At 40.0% G+C, this 20,142-nt stretch overlaps 1 protein-coding gene across 1 annotated transcript in view; it reads right to left on the reverse strand.

The window, feature by feature from the left end:
• REG4 (regenerating family member 4) overlaps window positions 1-18,699 on the reverse strand; it is a 37,782-nt gene extending 19,083 nt beyond the window's left edge. The window contains 4 exon segments of the mRNA XM_067710308.1: window positions 413-518; window positions 2,380-2,517; window positions 6,210-6,307; window positions 18,561-18,699. Coding sequence (XP_067566409.1) covers window positions 413-518; window positions 2,380-2,517; window positions 6,210-6,307; window positions 18,561-18,699 — 481 coding nt within the window.
• Between the last annotated feature and the right edge of the window lie 1,443 nt (window positions 18,700-20,142).

Genomic DNA, 20,142 nt, shown 5'->3' on the forward strand with positions numbered 1-20,142 from the left:
GTGATATGGCAAAGATTGTAAAATGGTCGGTAAATAATGTCTGCGACAAGGCCGTTGCCTTGTAGGAAAAAAGAGTTGCTGGTGTTCGGGCTTCCCTGGTGGCGCAGTGGTTGAGAGTCCGCCTGCCGATGCAGGGGACGTGGGTTCGTGCCCCGGTCCGGGAAGATCCCACATGCCGCGGAGCGGCTGGGCCCGTGAGCCATGGCTGCTGAGCCTGCGCGTCCGGAGCCTGTGCTCCGCAACGGGAGAAGCCACAACAAGGAGGGGCCCGCGTACCGCAAAAAAAAAAAAAAAAAAAAAAAAAAAAAGAGTTGCTGGTGTGAAATGGAGCAAAGAGGCGTCAATGTGCATCTTTGCTCTCAATGGGAAAGGGAAGGAGCCGCGATTTGGCAAGAGATGCAATAGAACTTACTGTTCATGGCGTTCATCTCAGCATAGTACTTGTTCCCACCCACGGACTTGCCAGACAGAGTTCTGTAAATATACGTGGCCCCACCGAGCCACGTCCACTGTTGCCCCTGCAAATGACAGGAGACGGGAGACATGTACACATCAGCCTGCCCACCTGCTCACAGCCCAGACCCATGTAAAACATGGTTCTCATTGTAAAAACTGGGAAAGCACAGAAATGTGTAAAGACGGGAAAATAAGAAAGTCACTCCGTTTAATCTCTAGGAGGAAAACATTACTAATCTTTTACTATATTTACTTTTGGTGCAATCATTTTTGTCTATCACAATAGTTTTATATACTGAAAAATGTGGTGGCCTTTAAAATATATATTCAATTGTGTAGCATCTTGCATTCCAAACATTTTTTAATGGTAAGAATGCACCATAATTTACCTTACTAATTCTCTTATTGATTGATGTTTACATTGTTTCCAATTTACAATTATTGCTAAGAATACTGCTATGAACCACTTTATTTGCAAAGCTGTTTCTGTACTTAAAATTATTCTTTAAAGCTAGCATCCCAGAAGTAGAATTAATGGCCAAAGGGCATGAATATTTTGAGGTTATTGATATTTATTGCCAAACTGCTTTCCAAAAACAGTTCAGTTGTAGGAATTTACATCCTCATTTACTGGGAAATTTCTCCTTATCCTTAAAAATATTATTCATTAAGACAAAGCAAAAGTCTAATAATCTGATGTCAAATTACATTGTTATTCTAATTTGCATTTCTTTGATAACTAGAGACATCGCACAATTTGTTAGACTGCTTATTAGCCTCAGTCATGAAGGTAAAAAAATTAAATTACAAAAAAAATCTGGTAGAAATTGATGTAACTATTTATCCTATCTCTGAATGAGAGAGCTCTGATTGATAGCAATGTGAATATATAAAAATGTAAAATTCATTGTATAAAATATATGTAACATCTATGGCAAAGTTTATCAAGAAACAGAAAGTCGAGCTTCCCTGGTGGCGCAGTGGTTGAGAGTCCGCCTGCCAATGCAGCGGACTCGGGTTCGTGCCCCGGTCCGGGAAGTCCGGAGCCTGTGCTCCACAACGGGAGAGGCCACAACAGTGAGAGGCCCACGTACCGCAAAAAAAAAAAAAAGAAAGAAACAGAAAGTCTGGGGGTTTTCTCCTTGTATTCTTTGTGGTTTTTTGGGTTAACATAGAAGTCCCACAAAGAATCTGTAAACTGCAGATCCCGCATAGAGACCTCAGCAACCTTACATGTCATTTCTTACTATGAGGTATTGAGGTGGGTAAAATGAGGGACCAGTGAAGAAAGTTTAGGATAACATAAAAAACATGATAGCATCTAGCAAAAAGCTTAGCTGAAAGTTTCCAACTTTAACTCAAGATCTAATGGGGGTTTAACTAAGCTTGGTCTCCTAACGGGTCTGTGTGTGTGTGTGTGTGTGTGTTTATTTGTATATACCCATACATACTTACACAAACTTTTTTTTTTTTTTTTTGCGGTACGCGGGCCTCTTGCTGTTGCAGCCTCTCCCGTTGCGGAGCACAGGCTCTGGAAGCACAGGCTCAGTGGCCGTGGCTCACGGGCCCAGCTGCCCCGTGACATGTGGGATCTTCCTGGACCGGGGCACGAACCTGCGTCCCCTGCATCGGCAGGCAGACTCTCAACCACTGCGCCACCAGGGAAGCCCCACAAAATTCTTTGTAAAGGCTCTGAAGAGCTGGCAATTTTGTGTTCAAAGATGTGGGAGAACTTTAATTAGATAGGTCTGTAAGTGGAGGAAACTGTTTCCTCCCTAACCTTGAAGCTTTGGCCTCTATCAATCGGAGGCAGGTGACTGAAGAAAACCTGTTGTGTGTCAGTAGGCCTGGGGCTGTTTCCCAGAGAGGGGCTATCTACCTGGCTTTCCCAAGGGGCCATTTGTGGGCCAAGTCTGAGGTTACCTTCTGCAGGTCATGCAGGTAGATCCATATGGGCTTGTTTCTTTGACAGCCACCTATGTACGTTGCTATGGTGTTGGCTTCCTTTAAATTCAGGATAGACGCCAGGTGGGCTCCGTTTCCATACGACTGACACTCGAGCTGAGGGCAAGGAGGAGATGTGAAGTTTAAAAGCACAGCCCACAACCTAAATATCCATCGACAGAGGAATGGATAAAGAAGATGTGGTATGTATACACAATGGAATATTACTCAGCCGTAAAAAAAAAATGAAATAGTGCCATTTGCAGCAACATAGGTGGACCTAGAGATTATCATACTAACCGAAGTCAGACAAAGACAAATATCATATGATATCTCTTGTATGTGGAATCTAAAAAAATGATACAAATGAACTTATTTACAAAACAGAGATAGACTCACAGAGTTAGGAAGCATACTTATGGTTACCAAAGGGGAAAGGGTGGGGGAGGGATAAGTTAGGAGCTTGGGATTAATATATACACACTACTATATGTAAAATAGATAACCAACAAGGACCTACTGTATAGCACAGGGAGCTCAATATCTTGTAATAACTTATGAGAAAAAATAATCTAAAAAAGAATATATATATGTATATATATGTAAAACTGAATCACTTTGCTGTACACCTGAAACTAACACAACAGTGTAAATCAACTGTATTTCAATAAAAATTAGAAAAAAAAGAAAAGCACGGCCCTCACTTCAGAACCCTAGAGCACCAGGCAACATGGGCACACACAGCCCCCACCTCCCCTTGGGATCTAAGCCCCACAGAAGACTTCCTGTCACCTTGGGAGAAAACACAACTGTCACAGGTGTCAGGCCTCAGAGGGGGAGGCAGCTCGAGGCAAGGGCACGAGCTTTAGGGTCAGTGGAAGTGCCTGGGGTCCTGGTCTTGCCTGTTTTTAGTGTATGTGACCTTGACAAGTCACTTCACCTCTCTTCCTTATCTGTAAATAGAGGAGATAATTAGGGCTACACAAGGGAGTTGTTAGGAGGATAGAATTATTATAATTTTACATTATAATACTGCACTTCAACAAACCTAAGAAACCACTGACTGTAAAATGTGCTGTTCTCTAACAAGACACTTACTGCCCAAATAAAGAAATCATTTTATATATGCACATTTTATAGCTAGACAGAGCTATATACTTTATGCTCTTTGGGGGTTGTGTTACAGGATCTGCCTACATAATAACACAAATTAATTTAATAAAAACATGGTTTTGGCTGTGGTTGCTACTCTCATGTTTGCCTTTGAACTTGCTCAGGATTAGATGTGGTGACTGCTTAATGATAATTTACCAACCAGTTGATAATACCAGAATGTTTTTATACCCGTAATTTCTTTTTTTAATTTTAATTTCAATTTTATTTTTTAACGTCTTTATTGGAGTATAATTGCTTTACAGTGTTGTGTTAGTTTCTGCTGTATAACAAAGTGAATCAGCTATACATGTACATATATCACCATATCTCCTCCCTCTTGAGTTTCCTTCCCACCCTCCCTATCCCAGGCCTCTAGGTGGTCACAAAGCACCCAGCTGATCTCCCTGTGCTATGCGGCTGCTTCCCACTAGCTATTCTACATTTGGTAGTATATATATGTCCATGCCACTCTCTCACTTCGTCCCAGCTTACCCTTCCCCTTCTCTGTGTCCTCAAGTCCACTCTCTACGTCTGCGTCTTTCTTCCTGTCCTGCCCCTAGGTTCTTCAGAACCATTTTTTTTTAAGATTCCATATATATGTGTTAGCATATGGTATTTGTTTTTCTCCTTCTGACTTACTTCACTCTGTATGGCAGACTCTAGGTCCATCCATATACCTGTAATTTCATTTGACTTTTAAATTTGTGATGCATGGAAGCTGGATTACCAGTCAATGTGTAGTGAGTGCACCAGTTACAAAAGATTCCTGGGACAGAAGAGGCAACAGGCTCCGTCTGTTTAAATGATGTTTCCCTTTCCTGTCAGTTCACACAGCTAGAACTCAGAACGCTGCCTCTTCTGTCCAAGATCGGGTCTTCCTGTCGTTTTAACTGCCACCTCCATCACCTCCAAGAGTCTTGTGAACTAAGATGCCAGCTAGGAACCAAGGAGCACAGCAGCCATGGTGTCAATTTCTCCGGTCCTTCCTGGCACCTTCTCTGCACTCTGGTTCAGGAGTGGTTAACTGTGCTAAGTAAGGCTTGGTATCAATCATGTGGATCGTTTTTGCCTTGAAAACCTGAATTGAGCATCCACCATGTGCCACAGGCTTTTTGCAAGTTCTTTTCATGAATCCTCCCAACAACCCCATGGGATAAAAGTGTTATCCCCATTTTACAGAAGAAAACTGGTAAAGCGAGGTAGAGCTGCAACTAATGTGTGGCAGAGCGTGATTTAAACTCAGGTCTATATTATTCCAAAGCCCTCCAGATGTCTTCTTCTTTGTTTTGGTAGGATTAGTGTTGGACTCTCCAGGGACAGGCAGTACAAACATCTGTCCAGGATTTCTCCAAGTTGCTTCCCAAGAACTGAGGAGAAGTCCACTGCTGTCCATGAGCTTTTTCTTCTTTCAGTGGACAGAATCCGGGAGGCCCTTTCTGTGTTTGGCTCTTTTTTTATTTTTTGCTATCATTCACATCTGCTTAGGAAAGCATTGCATTGGGGCCAACTTCCCTGGGTTTGCTCTGCTGGTTATTCTCGGTGTAATCTTGGGAAAGTCGCTTATGCTCATACTGCATTGCAATTTTTTGTTTAAATGTCACAATCTTGCATCAGTTCTGCACTTTTTAAATTTTATTTTATTTATTTAGTTATTTTTGGCTGTGTTGGGTCTTCGTTTCTGTGCGAGGGCTTTCTCCAGTTGCGGCGAGCGGGGGCCACTCCTCATCACGGTGCGCGGGCCTCTCACTGTCGCGGCCTCTCTTGTTATGGAGCACAAGCTCCAGGTGCGCAGGCTCAGTAGTTGTGCCTCACGGGCCTAGTTGCTCCGTGGCACGTGGGATCTTCCCAGACCAGGGCTCGAACCTGTGTCCCCTGCATTGGCAGGCAGATTCTCAACCACTGTGCCACAAGGGAAGCCCAGTTCTGCACTTTTTAAGGCCAGAAAAGATCTTTGCATCCTCAGTAGCTATCACATGATAGGTGCTTCCTCATTCTGAGTTATTGATTTACAGGGATTCTGAGGCCATTCTGGGCCCAGATCACACCTCATTTCCCCACATAACTTCCCGGTCAGTGACTTCAGTTTAACAACCACAATTGAGAGACACAGCAGCACGACTCCCAACACTCTGAGGTAACTCAGTCTGACTGGCTATGTGGGTATCTCTTAGAAAAGCCTCAGTGAAATAGAACCAATACATTTGTTGGGTTATGGAGACAGTGAGGCCTTGCATTTGTCTGGAATGCTTCGCTCTCCGTCAGGTGGCTCTGAGGCTGTCTACACACGGCTCTCTTGCTGGTAAATCTTGTATGGCAATTCAGTTGTTCTTTCTGTGAGTTCCTCATCTCATCGTCTTTGGATTTATGTCTTTCTGTCTTTCTCCCTGACAGTGAACTCCTTGAGGGCAGGCTGTTCCTTGCTCATCCTCATGTCTTTGCAGCCCATCCAGGGTCTGGGCCTATAGCACATGCTCCATCAATGCTTACACAATTAAAGGAGTTGAGCACATAACCCTCTACTCTCCATTTCACCAGCCAGGTTACTTCTCAGGATGCCAAGGAAGGACCCTTGGCTCTGAGTTGAATGATACCTGGAGCTTTGGGTGGCTCCTTGCTTTAGAGAAGCCTCTCCAAGCAAGGGCCAGATTTCTTACCTCAGCATCAGACCAGTTCTTCAGCTTCTGGAAGTATCCCTAGCAACAGGACTTGTAGTAAAACCATCCAGTAGCACAGCTAGATCTCAGGATGATGGCTGCGCACAAACAAAAGGCAATTACAAGTTATGATGGCAAAAGGAAGCAATTCCCACACTTGAGCCAGTTTAAGACCTGGCTCCCCTTGAACGGAGGGAAGGCTAAGTGCCCTGGAGGAAGGATCCCTCCCTGCTGCCGAATCTTTATACTGTTAATCTCTCTCGTAGCCTTCTCCAAAGGGGCTGTGGGCTTTTACCAGAGTAACTGTGCATTGGGGGAAAGGAGGTAATCAGCTCTTTGAGGATTACTGGACACTGGCTCTGAACTGACACTAATTCCAGGAGACCCCAAACATCACTGTGGTCTGCCAGTCAGAGTAGGGGTTTATGGAGGTCGGGTGATCAATGGTGTTTTAGCTCAGGACTACTTCACAGTGGACCCAGTGTGTCCCCAAGCCCATCCTGCAGTAATCTCCCTGGTTATGGAATACATAATTGGAACAGACATCCTCAGCAACTAGCAGAATTCCCACACTGGTAGCACGATCAAACAGCTATAATTCAAGACCTCACAAGAGTGGATGAGGGGCATAAATTGGTAGTTTTAGGTATTACAAGGAGGGAGTGGTGTTTTGGCTAGGGGGATGCAGGACAGGTTAGATGGCAACTTGTCTGGAACTTGAGAATAGGGGGGCTGAAAGTCAGTAGCAAGGGGAGGGCAACATTTTAGGCGAAGGGGGCGGATGAGCAGAGGAATGGTGGCAGCAAGAGCAAGCACTTACGTTTGCCTTAACTGTAGGGCATCTGGCAAGCAAGCACTGTAGAAGAGAAGGAGACATTCAGGGCCCAGAAGCCAGGGAAGCTATGATCAAGAAAGGCACACGCTCCTCTGGCTAGTGGGCTGGTGAACGGGCCACATCACTGAAACTGAGGTTTCTGAAGAAGCGGAGATGTCTGGAAACACAGAGGACCCAGATGATGAAGGGGATGCCAAGCTAGGAAATTTGGACTTTGTGCCAGTGTGACTGCACTCCAATGCTCTTGGTGGGTACAGGGGTCTTTCTACCCCCAGTGCATGTTCACAGACATTTTTGTGGTCACATAGCATTTCCTCTCTCCCTACTGAGATGACACTGTTGTCACTTGCTTGCCCCACTCTTCTGTTCTACTTCATTCCTTGCCTATAAATCTCCAGGGGCTTCCTGTTGCTTTCAGATAAGCTCTCCGCTCAGTTTGACATTTAAAAGTGCTCACAACCTGGTCTTGTGGCCCTATTGAGACACAGCTTCCGGTGCAGAAGCCCCAGTTCTATCTTGGAACACGACACTCATTACTGACATAGATCCTTTGCTTGTGCTATGCTTTGTACCTGTGAATGGTGGACATTGACTAACCCAGCTGAGGCACAGCAGGCAAGGTTTCAAGGTGAAAACAGCTCTTTTGCCCCTTTCCTGTTTGCCCATTTCTGTTCCCCTTTAACCTTAAAAGAACTTAATTAGAGGAAAGAGCTCACTAGGCAATTTAACCTAACTCCTGACTTATGCTCTCTTGAATGCACACCGTGTCTTGTCTAACTTGCTGATTCTTTTCCTAGATAAAAAGAAGTAAGAAGTAAGAATGAAGCAGTTAAAAAATGACAAGCTCTCTATTCTCAACAGTCCCCTTAGCAATCCTGCAGTCTGACCACGCAGGCAAGGTAACATCTGAAGAGTCAGCCAGTCTGCAAGCAATGGGGAATGATGCAGAATCCAACTTCCTCTGTCAATGATTCATTGAGATTCTTCCTTCTTTTTCTCCTTTCAAAACTGTCATGGCTGAGCAGAATCTTCAGAGTTGGTCTCTGGACACAAGCCCACCTTCTCCCTAGATTACTGGCTTTTCTGATTAAAGCACCTTTCCTTTCTACTGACACTTGCCTCTCGAATTATTGGCTCTTGTGCAAGAAGCAACCGAACCTGGGTTTGGTAACAAAGTGGTACATCAAATGTACTAGGAACAAACAACATAGACACTCATGTGCTTAAATACCTCATCTTCTACCACCTTTAGAAATACAAACATCATTTGATGTTAAATAAAAAGAACGCCTTTATGCTGAGACAGGCTGGGATCTGGGACCCTTTGCTGCGGTGCTGCAATGCTTGCACCTTGACACACCTCTCCTCAAGCAACAAAATACAAAGAAACTGTATGGGATTAAAAATAACTATGTGCATGCACAGTTGGGGCAAATTCTGGACAAAAGATACAAAGAGACCAAAAAACCCAACTGCCACTTTTGAAGAGCATGGAGCAAAAGCAGGGGGTCAGGAGCAAAAGCAGGGTACTGCACATGCCCCTTGTACACAACACCACCCAAGGGGTGAGCAAAACACCTAAGCCACCCCTCTAGCCCAACCCCTGGACACACCCCTACCCTCACCGCATGTAAGGAACAAGCTCGCCCCCACTCAGGGAGCGAGCAAGCAAGGGGACCTGTTGTTTGTTCTCCGCTACCCCCTGCTGCAGCAGGGTCCCTAATAAAGCCTTGCCTGAATTTCTTGTCTGGCCTCTGATGAATTTCTATTGATTAAGGAAGCCAAGAACCCTGGTCAGTAACAATGCCACTGTTGGTACTTCTGCTACCACTATCACCAGCTTCCATGTACAAAGTGCTTTCTTGCTGTCAGGCACTATGATAAGCAGTTTATTCATACTATGTATTTATCTTTTTTTAAAAACATCTTTATTGGAGTATAATTGCCTTACAATGCTGTGTTTCTGCTTTATAACAAAGTGAATCAGCTATACATATACATATATCACTATATGTCCTCCCTCTTGCATCTCCCTCCCACCGTCCCTATCCCACCCCTCTAGGTGGTCACAAAGCACCGAACTGATCTCCCTGTGCTATGCGGCTGCTTCCCACTAGCTATCTATTTTACATTTGGTAGTGTATATATGTCAGTGCCACTCTCTCACTTCGTTCCAGCTTTCCCTTCCCCCTCCCCGTGTCCTCAAGTCCATTCTTTATGTCTGTGTCTTTATTCCTGTCCTGCCCCTAGGTTCTTCAGAACCATTTTTTTTAAGATTCCATATATATGTGTTAGCATACAATATTTGTTTTTCTCCTTCTGACTTACTTCACTCTGTATGACAGACCCTAGGTCCATCCACCTCACTACAAATAACTCAATTTCATTTCTTTTTATGGCTGAGTAATATTCTATTGTATATATGTGCCACATCTTCTTTATCCATTCATCTGTCAATGGACACTCAGTTTGCTTCCATGTCCTGGCTGTTATAAATAGAACTGCAATGAACATTGTGGTACATGACTCTTTTTGAATTATGGTTTTCTCAGGGTATATGCCCAGTAGTGGGATTGCTGGGTTGTATGATAGTTCTATTTTTAGTTTTTTAAGGAACCTCCATACTGTTCTCCATAGTGGCTGTATCAATTTACATTCCCGCCAACAGTGCAAGAGGGTTCCCTTTTCTCTACACCCTCTCCAGAATTTATTGTTTGTAGATTTCTTGGTGATGGCCATTCTGACTGATGTGAGGTGATACCTCATTGCAGTTTTGATTTGCATTTCTCTAATGATTAATGATGTTGAGCATCCTTTCATGTGTTTGTTGGCCATCTGTATGTCTTCTTTGGAGAAATGTCTATTTAGGTCTTCTGCCCATTTTTGGATTGGGTTGTTTGGTTTTTTGATATTGAGCTGCATGAGCTGCTTGTATATTTTGGAGATTAATCCTTTGTCAGTTGCTTCATTTGCAAGTATTTTCTCCCATTCTGAGGGTTGTCTTTTTGTCTTGTTTATGGTTTCCTTTGCTGTGCAAAAGCTTTTAAGTTTCATTAGGTCCCATTTGTTTATTTTTGTTTTTATTTCCATTTCTCTAGGAGGTGAGTCATAAAGGATCTTGCTGTGATTTATGTCATAGAGTGTTCTGCCTATGTTTTCCTCTAAGAATTTTATAGTGTCTGGCCTTACATTTAGGTCTTTAATCCATTTTGAGTTTATTTTTGTGTATGGTGATAGGGAGTGTTCTAATTTCATTCTTTTACATGTAGCTGCCCAGTTTTCCCAGCATCACTTAGTGAAGAGCACATACCTATATTTAAATTCTGTTTTCTGCCTGATTCATAATAAATCTTTTAGCTACTTCAGGTCTGGGATCATGCCTACCTCATCTCTATAACCTTATGCTGAGGAGGTTTTAGTGCTAATCTGACCAGTGACCTAAGAAAGAGTAGTTGCTTCCAAACCTGCCCCTTTTCTTCTTAGATGTTTTCTTCTAGAGAACAAACAAGCTCACTCATATCTTTCTTTTTCCCAGAAAAAAGCTTCACTTAACTTTTTTTTGTTGCTTGTTTTTTGTTGGTTTTTTGACATTTACCACTTTCTCAGGGAGAAATGTTTTACTTCTTCTCTTGGAAAAATTCATGCTCTAAACCCACTTGAAAGCATCTTATTGTCATCTATGTGATGATTCTACTTTGCTTCCTAAGAAACTCCTTCAAGTGGAAGCATGTACACTGATATATCTCTATAGACAGATGGTACATTGCTGAAAAGAGAAAGTGGTTAAAAATGTTTAGATCAAAGTGAATTTTCTGATGGAAAGTAGAAATATGACCTCTTGACATATATCCAGAAATATTCAGTAAGCACACATCAATTCATGACACACTAGTACAAATGCCCCATAAGATTTTCTGCGATGATTGATATGTCCTAAAGTGTGCTATCAATGCAATAGCCACTAACCACATATGGCCATTGAGCACTTGGAATATGGCTAGTGAAAATGAAGAGTTGAATTTTAAATTTTATTTAATTTTGTCAATTAAATTTAAATTTAAACAGCTACATGTGGTTAGTAGCTACCACACTGGACAGGAAAGATCAAGAGGATTGGAGTGGATTTCTTACAGAAGCAGATTGATATGAAACAAAAGAGAATTTGTTCTTACTTTTGAGGGAGCTTAGAAACGGAGTGCAACTCTGTAGAAGTAAGTCCTGAGAACTTGAAGGAAATGTGAGAAGTTTTGGAGGAAAGCTATAGAACTTGGATTTGAGTCAAATTTAATTAGATCACCAAGCTGACACCTAGGTTACACTTCAGTTAGAAATCTTCATCATATCTGCAGGATGTTTTCTGACTCCAGTTTCCCTGATTGAACCTTGGATGGCAATGATCCTTTGCCTTCTTCTTCAAATGACCAATGAACTCCATTTTGAGTTGAATAGTAGAGCTTTTCACTGCTTCATCATTTGAGGTCAAGCAAAAATTGTCTCCAGCTTTAGGATGACAGGAACTCACCTACTACCCATTTTAACTAATAAGGAGTTTCATACTTTACCCTTGGTGCCTACTGGAAGTTTATTGAAAAAGTCAGTTACTTTGTGAGAGAGCAGACAGCAGAAGCAAGAAGAACTACAATCTTGTAGCCTGGGGAACAAAAACCACATTCACAGAAAGATAGACAAGATGAAAAGGCAGAGGGCTATGTACCAGACAAAGGAACAAGATAAAACCCCAGAAAAAACAACTAAATGAAGCAGAGATAGGCAACCTTCCAGAAAAAGAATTCAGAATAATGTTGGTGAGGATGATCCAGAACCTCAGAAAAAGAATGGAGGCAAAGATCGAGAATATGCAAGAAATGTTTAACAAAGACCTAGAAGAATTAAAGAACAAACACCTAGAAGAATTAAAGAACAAACAAACAGAGATGAAAAATACAATAACTGAAATGACAAATACACTAGAAGGAATCAATAGCAGAATAACTGAGGCATAAGAATGGAGACACAGATATAGAGAACAAATGTATGGACACCAAGGGGAGAAAGTGGCAGGGGTGGGGTGGTGGTGGTGTGATGAATTGGGAGATTGGGATTGACATATATACACTAATATATATAAAATGGATACCTAATAAGAACCTGCTGTATAAAAAAATAAATAAAATTCTAAAATTAAAAAAAAGAAGAAGAATGAATAAGTGACCTGGAAGACAGAATGGTAGAATTCACTGCCATGGGACAGAATAAAGAAAAAGAATGGAAAGAAATGAAGACAGCCTAAGAGACCTCTGGGACAACATTAAACACAACAACATTCACATTATAGGGGTTCCACAAGGAGAAGAGAGGAAGGACCTGAGAAAATATTTAAAGAGATTATAGTAAAAAATTTCCCTAACATGGGAAAGGAAATAGCCACTCAAGTTCAGGAAGCACAGAGAGTCCCAGGCAGGATGAACCCAAGGAGGAACATGCCAAGACACATAGTAATCAAACAGGCAAAAACTAAAGACAAAGAAAAAGTATTGAAAACAATAGGGGAAAAATGATAAATACCATACAAGGGAACCCCCATAAGGTTAGCAGCTGATTTCTCAGTGGAAACTCTACAAGCCAGAAGAGAATGGCACAATATATTTAAAGTGATGAAAGGCAAGAACCTACAACCAAGATTACTCTACCCAGCAAGGATCTCATTCAGATTAACGGAGAAATCAAAAGCTTTACAGACAAGCAAAAGCTAAGAGAATTCAGCACCACCACACCAGCTCTACAATACAAGAGAAGAAAAGGACCTACAAAAACATACCCCTAACAATTAAGAAAATGGTAATAGGAACATACATATCAATAATTACCTTAAACGTGAATGGATTAAATGCTCCAACCAAAAGACGCAGGCTCACTGAATGGATACAAAAACAAGACCCATATATATGCTGTCTCCAAGCGACCCACTTCAGACCTAGGGACACATACAGACCGAAAGTGAGGGGATGGAAAGAGATATTCTATGCAAATGGAAATCAAAAGAAAGGTGGAATAGCAATACTCATACAAGATAAAATAAACTTTAAAATAAAGAACATTACAAGAGACAAGGAAGGACACTACATAATGACCAAGGGATCAATCCTAGAAGAATATATAACAATTATAAATATATATGCACCCAACATTGGAGCACCTCAATACATAAGGCAACTGCTAACAGCTCTAAAAGAGGAAATTGACAGCAACACAATAATAGTGGGGGACTTTAACACCTCACTTACACCAATGGACAGATCATCCAAACAGAAAATTAATAAGGAAACACAAGCTTTAAATGACACAATAGACCAGCTAAATTTGGTTGATATTCATAGGACATTCCATCCAAAAACAGCAGATTACACTTTCTTCTCAAGTGCGCACAGAACATTCTCCAGGGTAGATCACATCTTGGGTCACAAATCAAGCCTCAGTAAATTTAAGAAAATTGAAATCATATCAAGCATCTTTTCTGACCACAACACTATGAGATTAGAAATGAATTACAGGGGAAAAAATGTAAAAACACAAACACATGGAGGCTAAACACTACGTTATTAAATAACCAAGAGATCACTGAAGAAATCAAAGAGGAAATCAAAAAATACCTAGAGACAAATTACAACAAAATCACGATGATACAAAACCTATGGGATGCAGCAAAAGCAGCTCTAAGAGGGAAGTTTATAGCAATACAAGCCTGCCTCAAGAAACAAGAAAAATCTCAAATAAACAATCTAACTTTACACCTAAAGGAACTAGAGAAAGAAGAACAAACAAAACCCAAAGTTAGTAGAAGGAAAGAAATTATAAAGATCAGACTGTAATAAATGAAATAGAAACAAAGAAAACAATAGCAAAGGTCAATAAAACTAAAAGCTGGTTCGTTGAGAAGGTAAACAAAATTGATAAACCATTAGCCAGACTCATCAAGAAAAAGAGGGAGAGGACTCAAATCAATAAAATCAGAAATGAATTTCTAATGAATTAGAAAGTCATTTAGGAGAATGAATTCATGTAGGAGAAGTTACAACAGACACTGCAGAAATACAAAGCATCCTAAGAGACTACTACAAGCAACTCTATGCCAATAAAATGGACAACCTGGAAGAAATGGACAAATTCTTAGAAATGCACAACTTTCCGAGACTGAACCAGGAAGAAACAGAAAATATGAACAGACCAATCACAAATAATGAAATTGAAACTGTGATTAAAAATCTTCCAACAAACAAAAGTCCAGGACCAGACGGCTTCACAGGTAAATTCTATCAAACATTTAGAGAAGAGCTAACACCCATCCTTCTCAAACTCTTCCAAAAAATTTCAGAGGAAGGAAAACTCCCAAACTCATTCTATGAGACCACCATCACCCTGATACCAAAACCAGACAAAGATACTGCAAAAAAACAAAACTACAGACCAATATTACTGATGAATATATATGCAAAAATCCTCAACAAAATACTACAAAACAGAATCCAACAACACACTAAAAGGATCATACACCATAATCAAGTGAGATTTATCCCAAGGATGCAAGGATTCTTCAATATATGCAAATCAATCAACGTGATACACCATATTAACAAAATTGAATAAAAACCATATGATCATCTCAATAGATGCAGAAAAATCTTCTGACAAAATTCAACACCCATTTACCATAAAAACTCTCCAGAAAGTGGGCATAGAGGGAAACTACCTCAACATAATAAAGGCCATATATGACAAACCCACAGCAAACATCATTCTCAATGGTGAAAAACTGAAAGCATTTCCTCTAAGATCAGGAACAAGACAAGAATGTCCACTCTTGTCACTATTATTCAGCATAGTTTTGAAATTCCTAGCCATGGCAATCAGAGAAGAAAAAGAAATAACAGGAATACAAAATGGAAAAGTAGAAGTAAAACTGTCACTGTTTACAGAAGACATGATAGTATACATAGAGAATCCTAAAGATGCCACCAGAAAACTACTAGAGATAATCAATGAATTTGGTAAAGTAGCAGGATATAAAATGCACAGAAATCTCCTGCATTCCTATACACTAATGATGAAAAATCCAAAAGAGAAATTAAGGAAACACTCCCACTTACCAAAAAAAAGAATAAAATACCTAGGAATAAACCTACCTAGGGAGACAAAAGACCTGTATGCAGAAAACTATAAGACACTGATGAAAGAAATTAAAGGTGATACAAACAGATGGAGAGATTTACATGTTCTTGGATTGGAAAAAATCAATATTTTGAAAATGACTATACTACTCAAAGCAATCTACAGATTCAGTGGAATCCCTGTCAAATTACCAATGGCATTTTTTGCAGAACTATAACAAAAAATCTTAAAATTTGTATGGAGACACAAAAGACCCCGAATAGCCAAAGCAATCTTGAGAAAGAGAAATGGAGTTGGAGGAATCAGGCTCCCTGACTTCAGACTATACTACAAAGCTACAGTAATCAAGACAATATGGTACTGGCACAAAAACAGAAATATCGATGAATGGAACAGGATAGAAAGTCCAGAGATAAACCCACGCACATATGGTCACCTTGTCTTTGATAAAGGAGGCAAGAATATACAATGGAGAAAAGACAGCCTCTTCAATAAGTGGTGTTGGGAAAACTGGACAGCTACATGTAAAAGAATGAATTTAGAACACTCCCTAACACCATACACAAAAATAAAGTCAAAATGGATTAGAGACCTAAATGTAAGACTGGACACTGTAAAACTCTTAGAGGAAAACATAGGAAGAACACTCTTTGACATAAATCACAGCAAGATTTTTTTTGATCTACCTCCTACAGAAATGGAAATAAAAACAAAAATAAACAAATGGGACCTAATGAAACTTAAAAGCTTTTGCACAGCAAGGGAAACCATAAACAAGACAAAAAGACAACCCTCAGAATGGGAGAAAATATTTGCAAACAAATCAGCGGTCAAAAGATTAATCTCCAAAATATATAAATAGCTCATGCTGTTCAATATTTTAAAAACAAACAACCCAATCCAAAAATGGTCAGAAGATCTAAATAGACATTTCACCAAAGTAGACATGCAGATGGCCAATAAGCACATGAAAATCTGCTCAACATCACTAATTATTAGAGAAATGCAAATCAAAACTACAATGAGCTATCACCTCACACCAGTTAGAATGAGCATCATTAGAAAATCTACAAACAACAAATGCTAGAGAGGGTGTGCAGAAAAGGGAACCCTCTTGCACTGTTGGCGGGAATGTAAATTGATACAGCCACTATGGAGAACAGTATGGAGGTTCCTTAAAAAACTAAATGTAGAATTACCATATGACCCAGCAATCCCACTACTGGGCATATACCCAGAGAAAACCATAATTCAAAAATACACATACACCCTAATGTTCATTGCAGCACTATTTACAATAGCCAGGTCATGGAAGCAACCTAAATGCCCATCGACAGATGAACGGATAAAGAAGATGTGGTACATATATATAAGGGAATATTACTCAGCCATAAAAAGGAACGAAGTTGGGTCATTTGTATAGATGTGAATGGATCTATAGACTGTCATACAGAGTGAAGTAAGCCAGAAAGAGAAAAACAAGTATCGTGTATTAACGCATATATGTGGAACCTACAAAAATGGTACAGATGAACCAGTTTGCAGGGCAGAAATAGAGACACAGATGTAGAGAACAAACGTATGGACACCAAGGGGGGAAAGTGGCAGGGGAGGTGGTGGTGTGATGATTTGGGAGATTGGGACTGACATATACATATATACATACATATATATGTATATTTTATATATGTATAAAATTGATAACTAATAAGAACCTGATGTGTAAAAATAAAATAAAATTCGGAAATTCAAAAAAAAAGTCAATTACTTTTTCACAGCTAAACATTTTAGTACTGTTAGACTGGCATGGAAAAAGAACCTCAATCAGGCAGGGGCAGGGGAGTGGGGAGTACCTAACGGAATAATCAGAGAAAGAGATTTTTTAAAAAGGTGCTTTAAGAGAATGTGAAAATAAAGTCTGGTAGAGGGATGTGGAAAAATCTGAAGTGATTATATAATGAGGAGAGTCTTGAAATGTTTTCCAGTCCTAAATCCTGAGAAAACAGCCTAAACCCCTCATTATTTTAAGAAACTATTGAAGAGTTCCTCCTTGCCCCCCTAGGGTGCAAATTTTTACAGCCCTGGACATTGTCATATTATATTTGATGGAGATATTGACCATGAGTACTGTTGCAAGCAAGCCCTGTAATATCCCACGATACTGGAACAAATCCTATCAGTGTGAGAGAAGAAATGAGTCACCGAGGAGGTGTTCATTATCTTTTACAACCAGTCTGGAGAAACCCTTATCTTGACGACAATAGAGTTTATGGCCACCCACTCATCCCCAATGTAGGAGACAGGTGGTATAGAGGACTCTCCCCTTCTCCACATTTCCTGGGCAATCTATTCTCCATATTTGTGACAAGCTCTGCCAGCTACAAAGCCTCAGGTGATTTGCTTAAGAAGCACAATGGAAGTTATGTCACAGAATTTTAAATTGAAAAGTCTGTACATGATTAACTCTCTTCTTCATCCTTCAGTGCATTCATCCCAGGCTTTATCTCATCCGTGAACCCTGCCCTAAACCAGCCCCTCCTTTGTAATAGCATTCCCCTCATTGTATGGAAATTATTTGTTCGTGGGCCAGATGCCACTCTCAAGAACAGGGATGTGACTTAATCTCTATCTTGGGCACTTGGCACTTGGGTGGTGCTCAAAATGTGTTTGCTGGACCAAACTCAATATATTAAAATCTGTACAACAGTGCTTGTCACATAGAAGATACACAATATATGTTAGCTTCCATTTTCTATATTTTCTGAATAATATGCATATGTAGAGGTGTGAAAAGATTGTAATAATAGCAAGTACTATAATTCATTTTTAAGGGGGTTGTCTTCAAAAATATTACCTTGATAAGCAAATTGGAGTGAAAAGTAAGACCCTAAGAACATTTATTAGTAGGATGGAAGCATAAAACATACACAGGCATACCTTGGAGATATTGTGGGTTCGGTTCCAGACCACCGCAATAAAGCAAATATCACAATAAAGCAAGTCACATGAATTTTTTTGTTTCCCAGTGAATATAAAAGTTATGTTTACACTACACTATTAAGTATGCAATAGCATTATGTCTATTATGTACAAACCTAATTAGAAAATACTTTATTGCTATAAAATGCTAAGGAGCACCTGAGCATTTAGCGAGTCATAATCTTTTTGCTGGCGGAGGGTCTTGCCTCAATACTGATGGTGGTTGACTGATCAAGGTAGTGGCTGCTGAAGGCTGGGGCTGCTGTGGCAATTTCTTAAAATAAGAAAGAATGAATTTTGCCACACTGATTGACTCTTCCTTTCATCAATCATTTCTCTGTAGCATGTAATGCTGCTTGATAGTATCTTACCCACAGTAAATCTTTCAAAATTGGAATCAATTGTCTTAAACTCTGCCACTGCTTTGTCAACTAAGTTTATGTAATATTCTGAATCTTCTGTTGTCATTTCAACAATCTTCATAGCATCATCTCCAAGAGTAGATTCCATGTTAAGAAACTACTTTCTTTGCTCATCCATAAGAAGCAACTCCTCATCCATTTAAGTTTTATCATGAAATTGCAACAATTCAGTCACATCTTCAGGCTCCACTTCTAATTCTAGTTCTCGTGCTATTTTCACCACATATGCAGTTACTTCCTTCACTGAAGTCTTGAACTTCTCAAAGTCATCCATAAAGGTTGGAATCAACTTCTTTCAAACTTCTGTTAATATTGATGTTTTGACCTCTTCCCATGGATCACAAACGTTCTTAAATGGCATCTAGAATGGTGAATCCTTTCCAGAAGATTTTCAACTTACTTTGCCCAGATCCATATATATGGCAGCTATAGCCTTATGAAATGCATTTCATAAGTAATAAGACTTGAATGTTAAAATTACTTCTTTTTTAACTTTTTATTTTATATTGGAGTATAGCTGATTAACAATGTCATGTTAGTTTCAGTTGTACCGCAAAGTGATTCAGTTATATGTATACATGTATCTATTCTTTTTCAAATTGTTTTCCCATTTAGGTTGTTACATAATATTGAGCAGAGTCCCCTGTGCTCAATGGGCTACAGAATGGATTTTGTGTTAGCAGGCATGAAAACATCATCTATCTCATTGTACATCTCCAGCAAAGCTCTTGGGTGACCAGGTGCATTGTCAATAAGCAGTAATATTTTGAAAGGAATCTTTTTTTCTGAGCAGTAGTTTTCAACAGTGGGCTTAAATATTCAGTAAACCACACTGTAAATAGATATGCTATCATCCAGGCTTTGTTGTTTCATTTATAGAGGAGAGGCAGTGTAGATTTAATATAATTCTTAAGGGCCCTAGGACTTTTTGAATGGTAAATGAGTATTAGCTTCAACTTAAAGTCACCAGCTACATTAACCCCTAACAAAATTCAGCCTGTCCGTTGAAGCTTTGAAGGCAGGCATTGACTTCTCCTCTGTAGCTATGAAAGTCCTAGGTGGCATCTTCTTCCAACAGAAGGCTGTTTTGTCTACATTGAAAATCTGTTGTTTGGTGTAGCCACCTTTATTACCTATCTTAGCTAGATCTTCTGGATAACTTGCTGCAACTTCTACATCAGTACTTGTTGCTTCACCTTGCACTTTAATGTTATGAAGACAGCTTCTTTCCTTAAACTTCATGAACCAACCTCTGCTAGCTTCAAACTTTTCTTCTGCAGCATCCTCACCTCTCTCAGCCTTTGGAGAATTGAAGAGATTAGGGCCTTGCTCTGGATTAGGCTTTGACTTAGGGAAATGTTGTGACTGGTTTAATCTTCTACCCAAATTACTAAAATTTTCTCCATATCTGCGATAAGGTAGTTTCTCTTTCTCATCATTTATGTGTTCACTGGAGATGCAATTTTAATTTTCTTTAAGAACTTTTCCTTTGCATTCATAATTTGACTAACTGTTTGGTGTAGGAGGCCCA

The sequence above is a fragment of the Pseudorca crassidens genome, chromosome 2, assembly GCF_039906515.1.
Source record: "Pseudorca crassidens isolate mPseCra1 chromosome 2, mPseCra1.hap1, whole genome shotgun sequence".
NCBI classification, from domain to species: Eukaryota; Metazoa; Chordata; class Mammalia; order Artiodactyla; family Delphinidae; genus Pseudorca; species Pseudorca crassidens.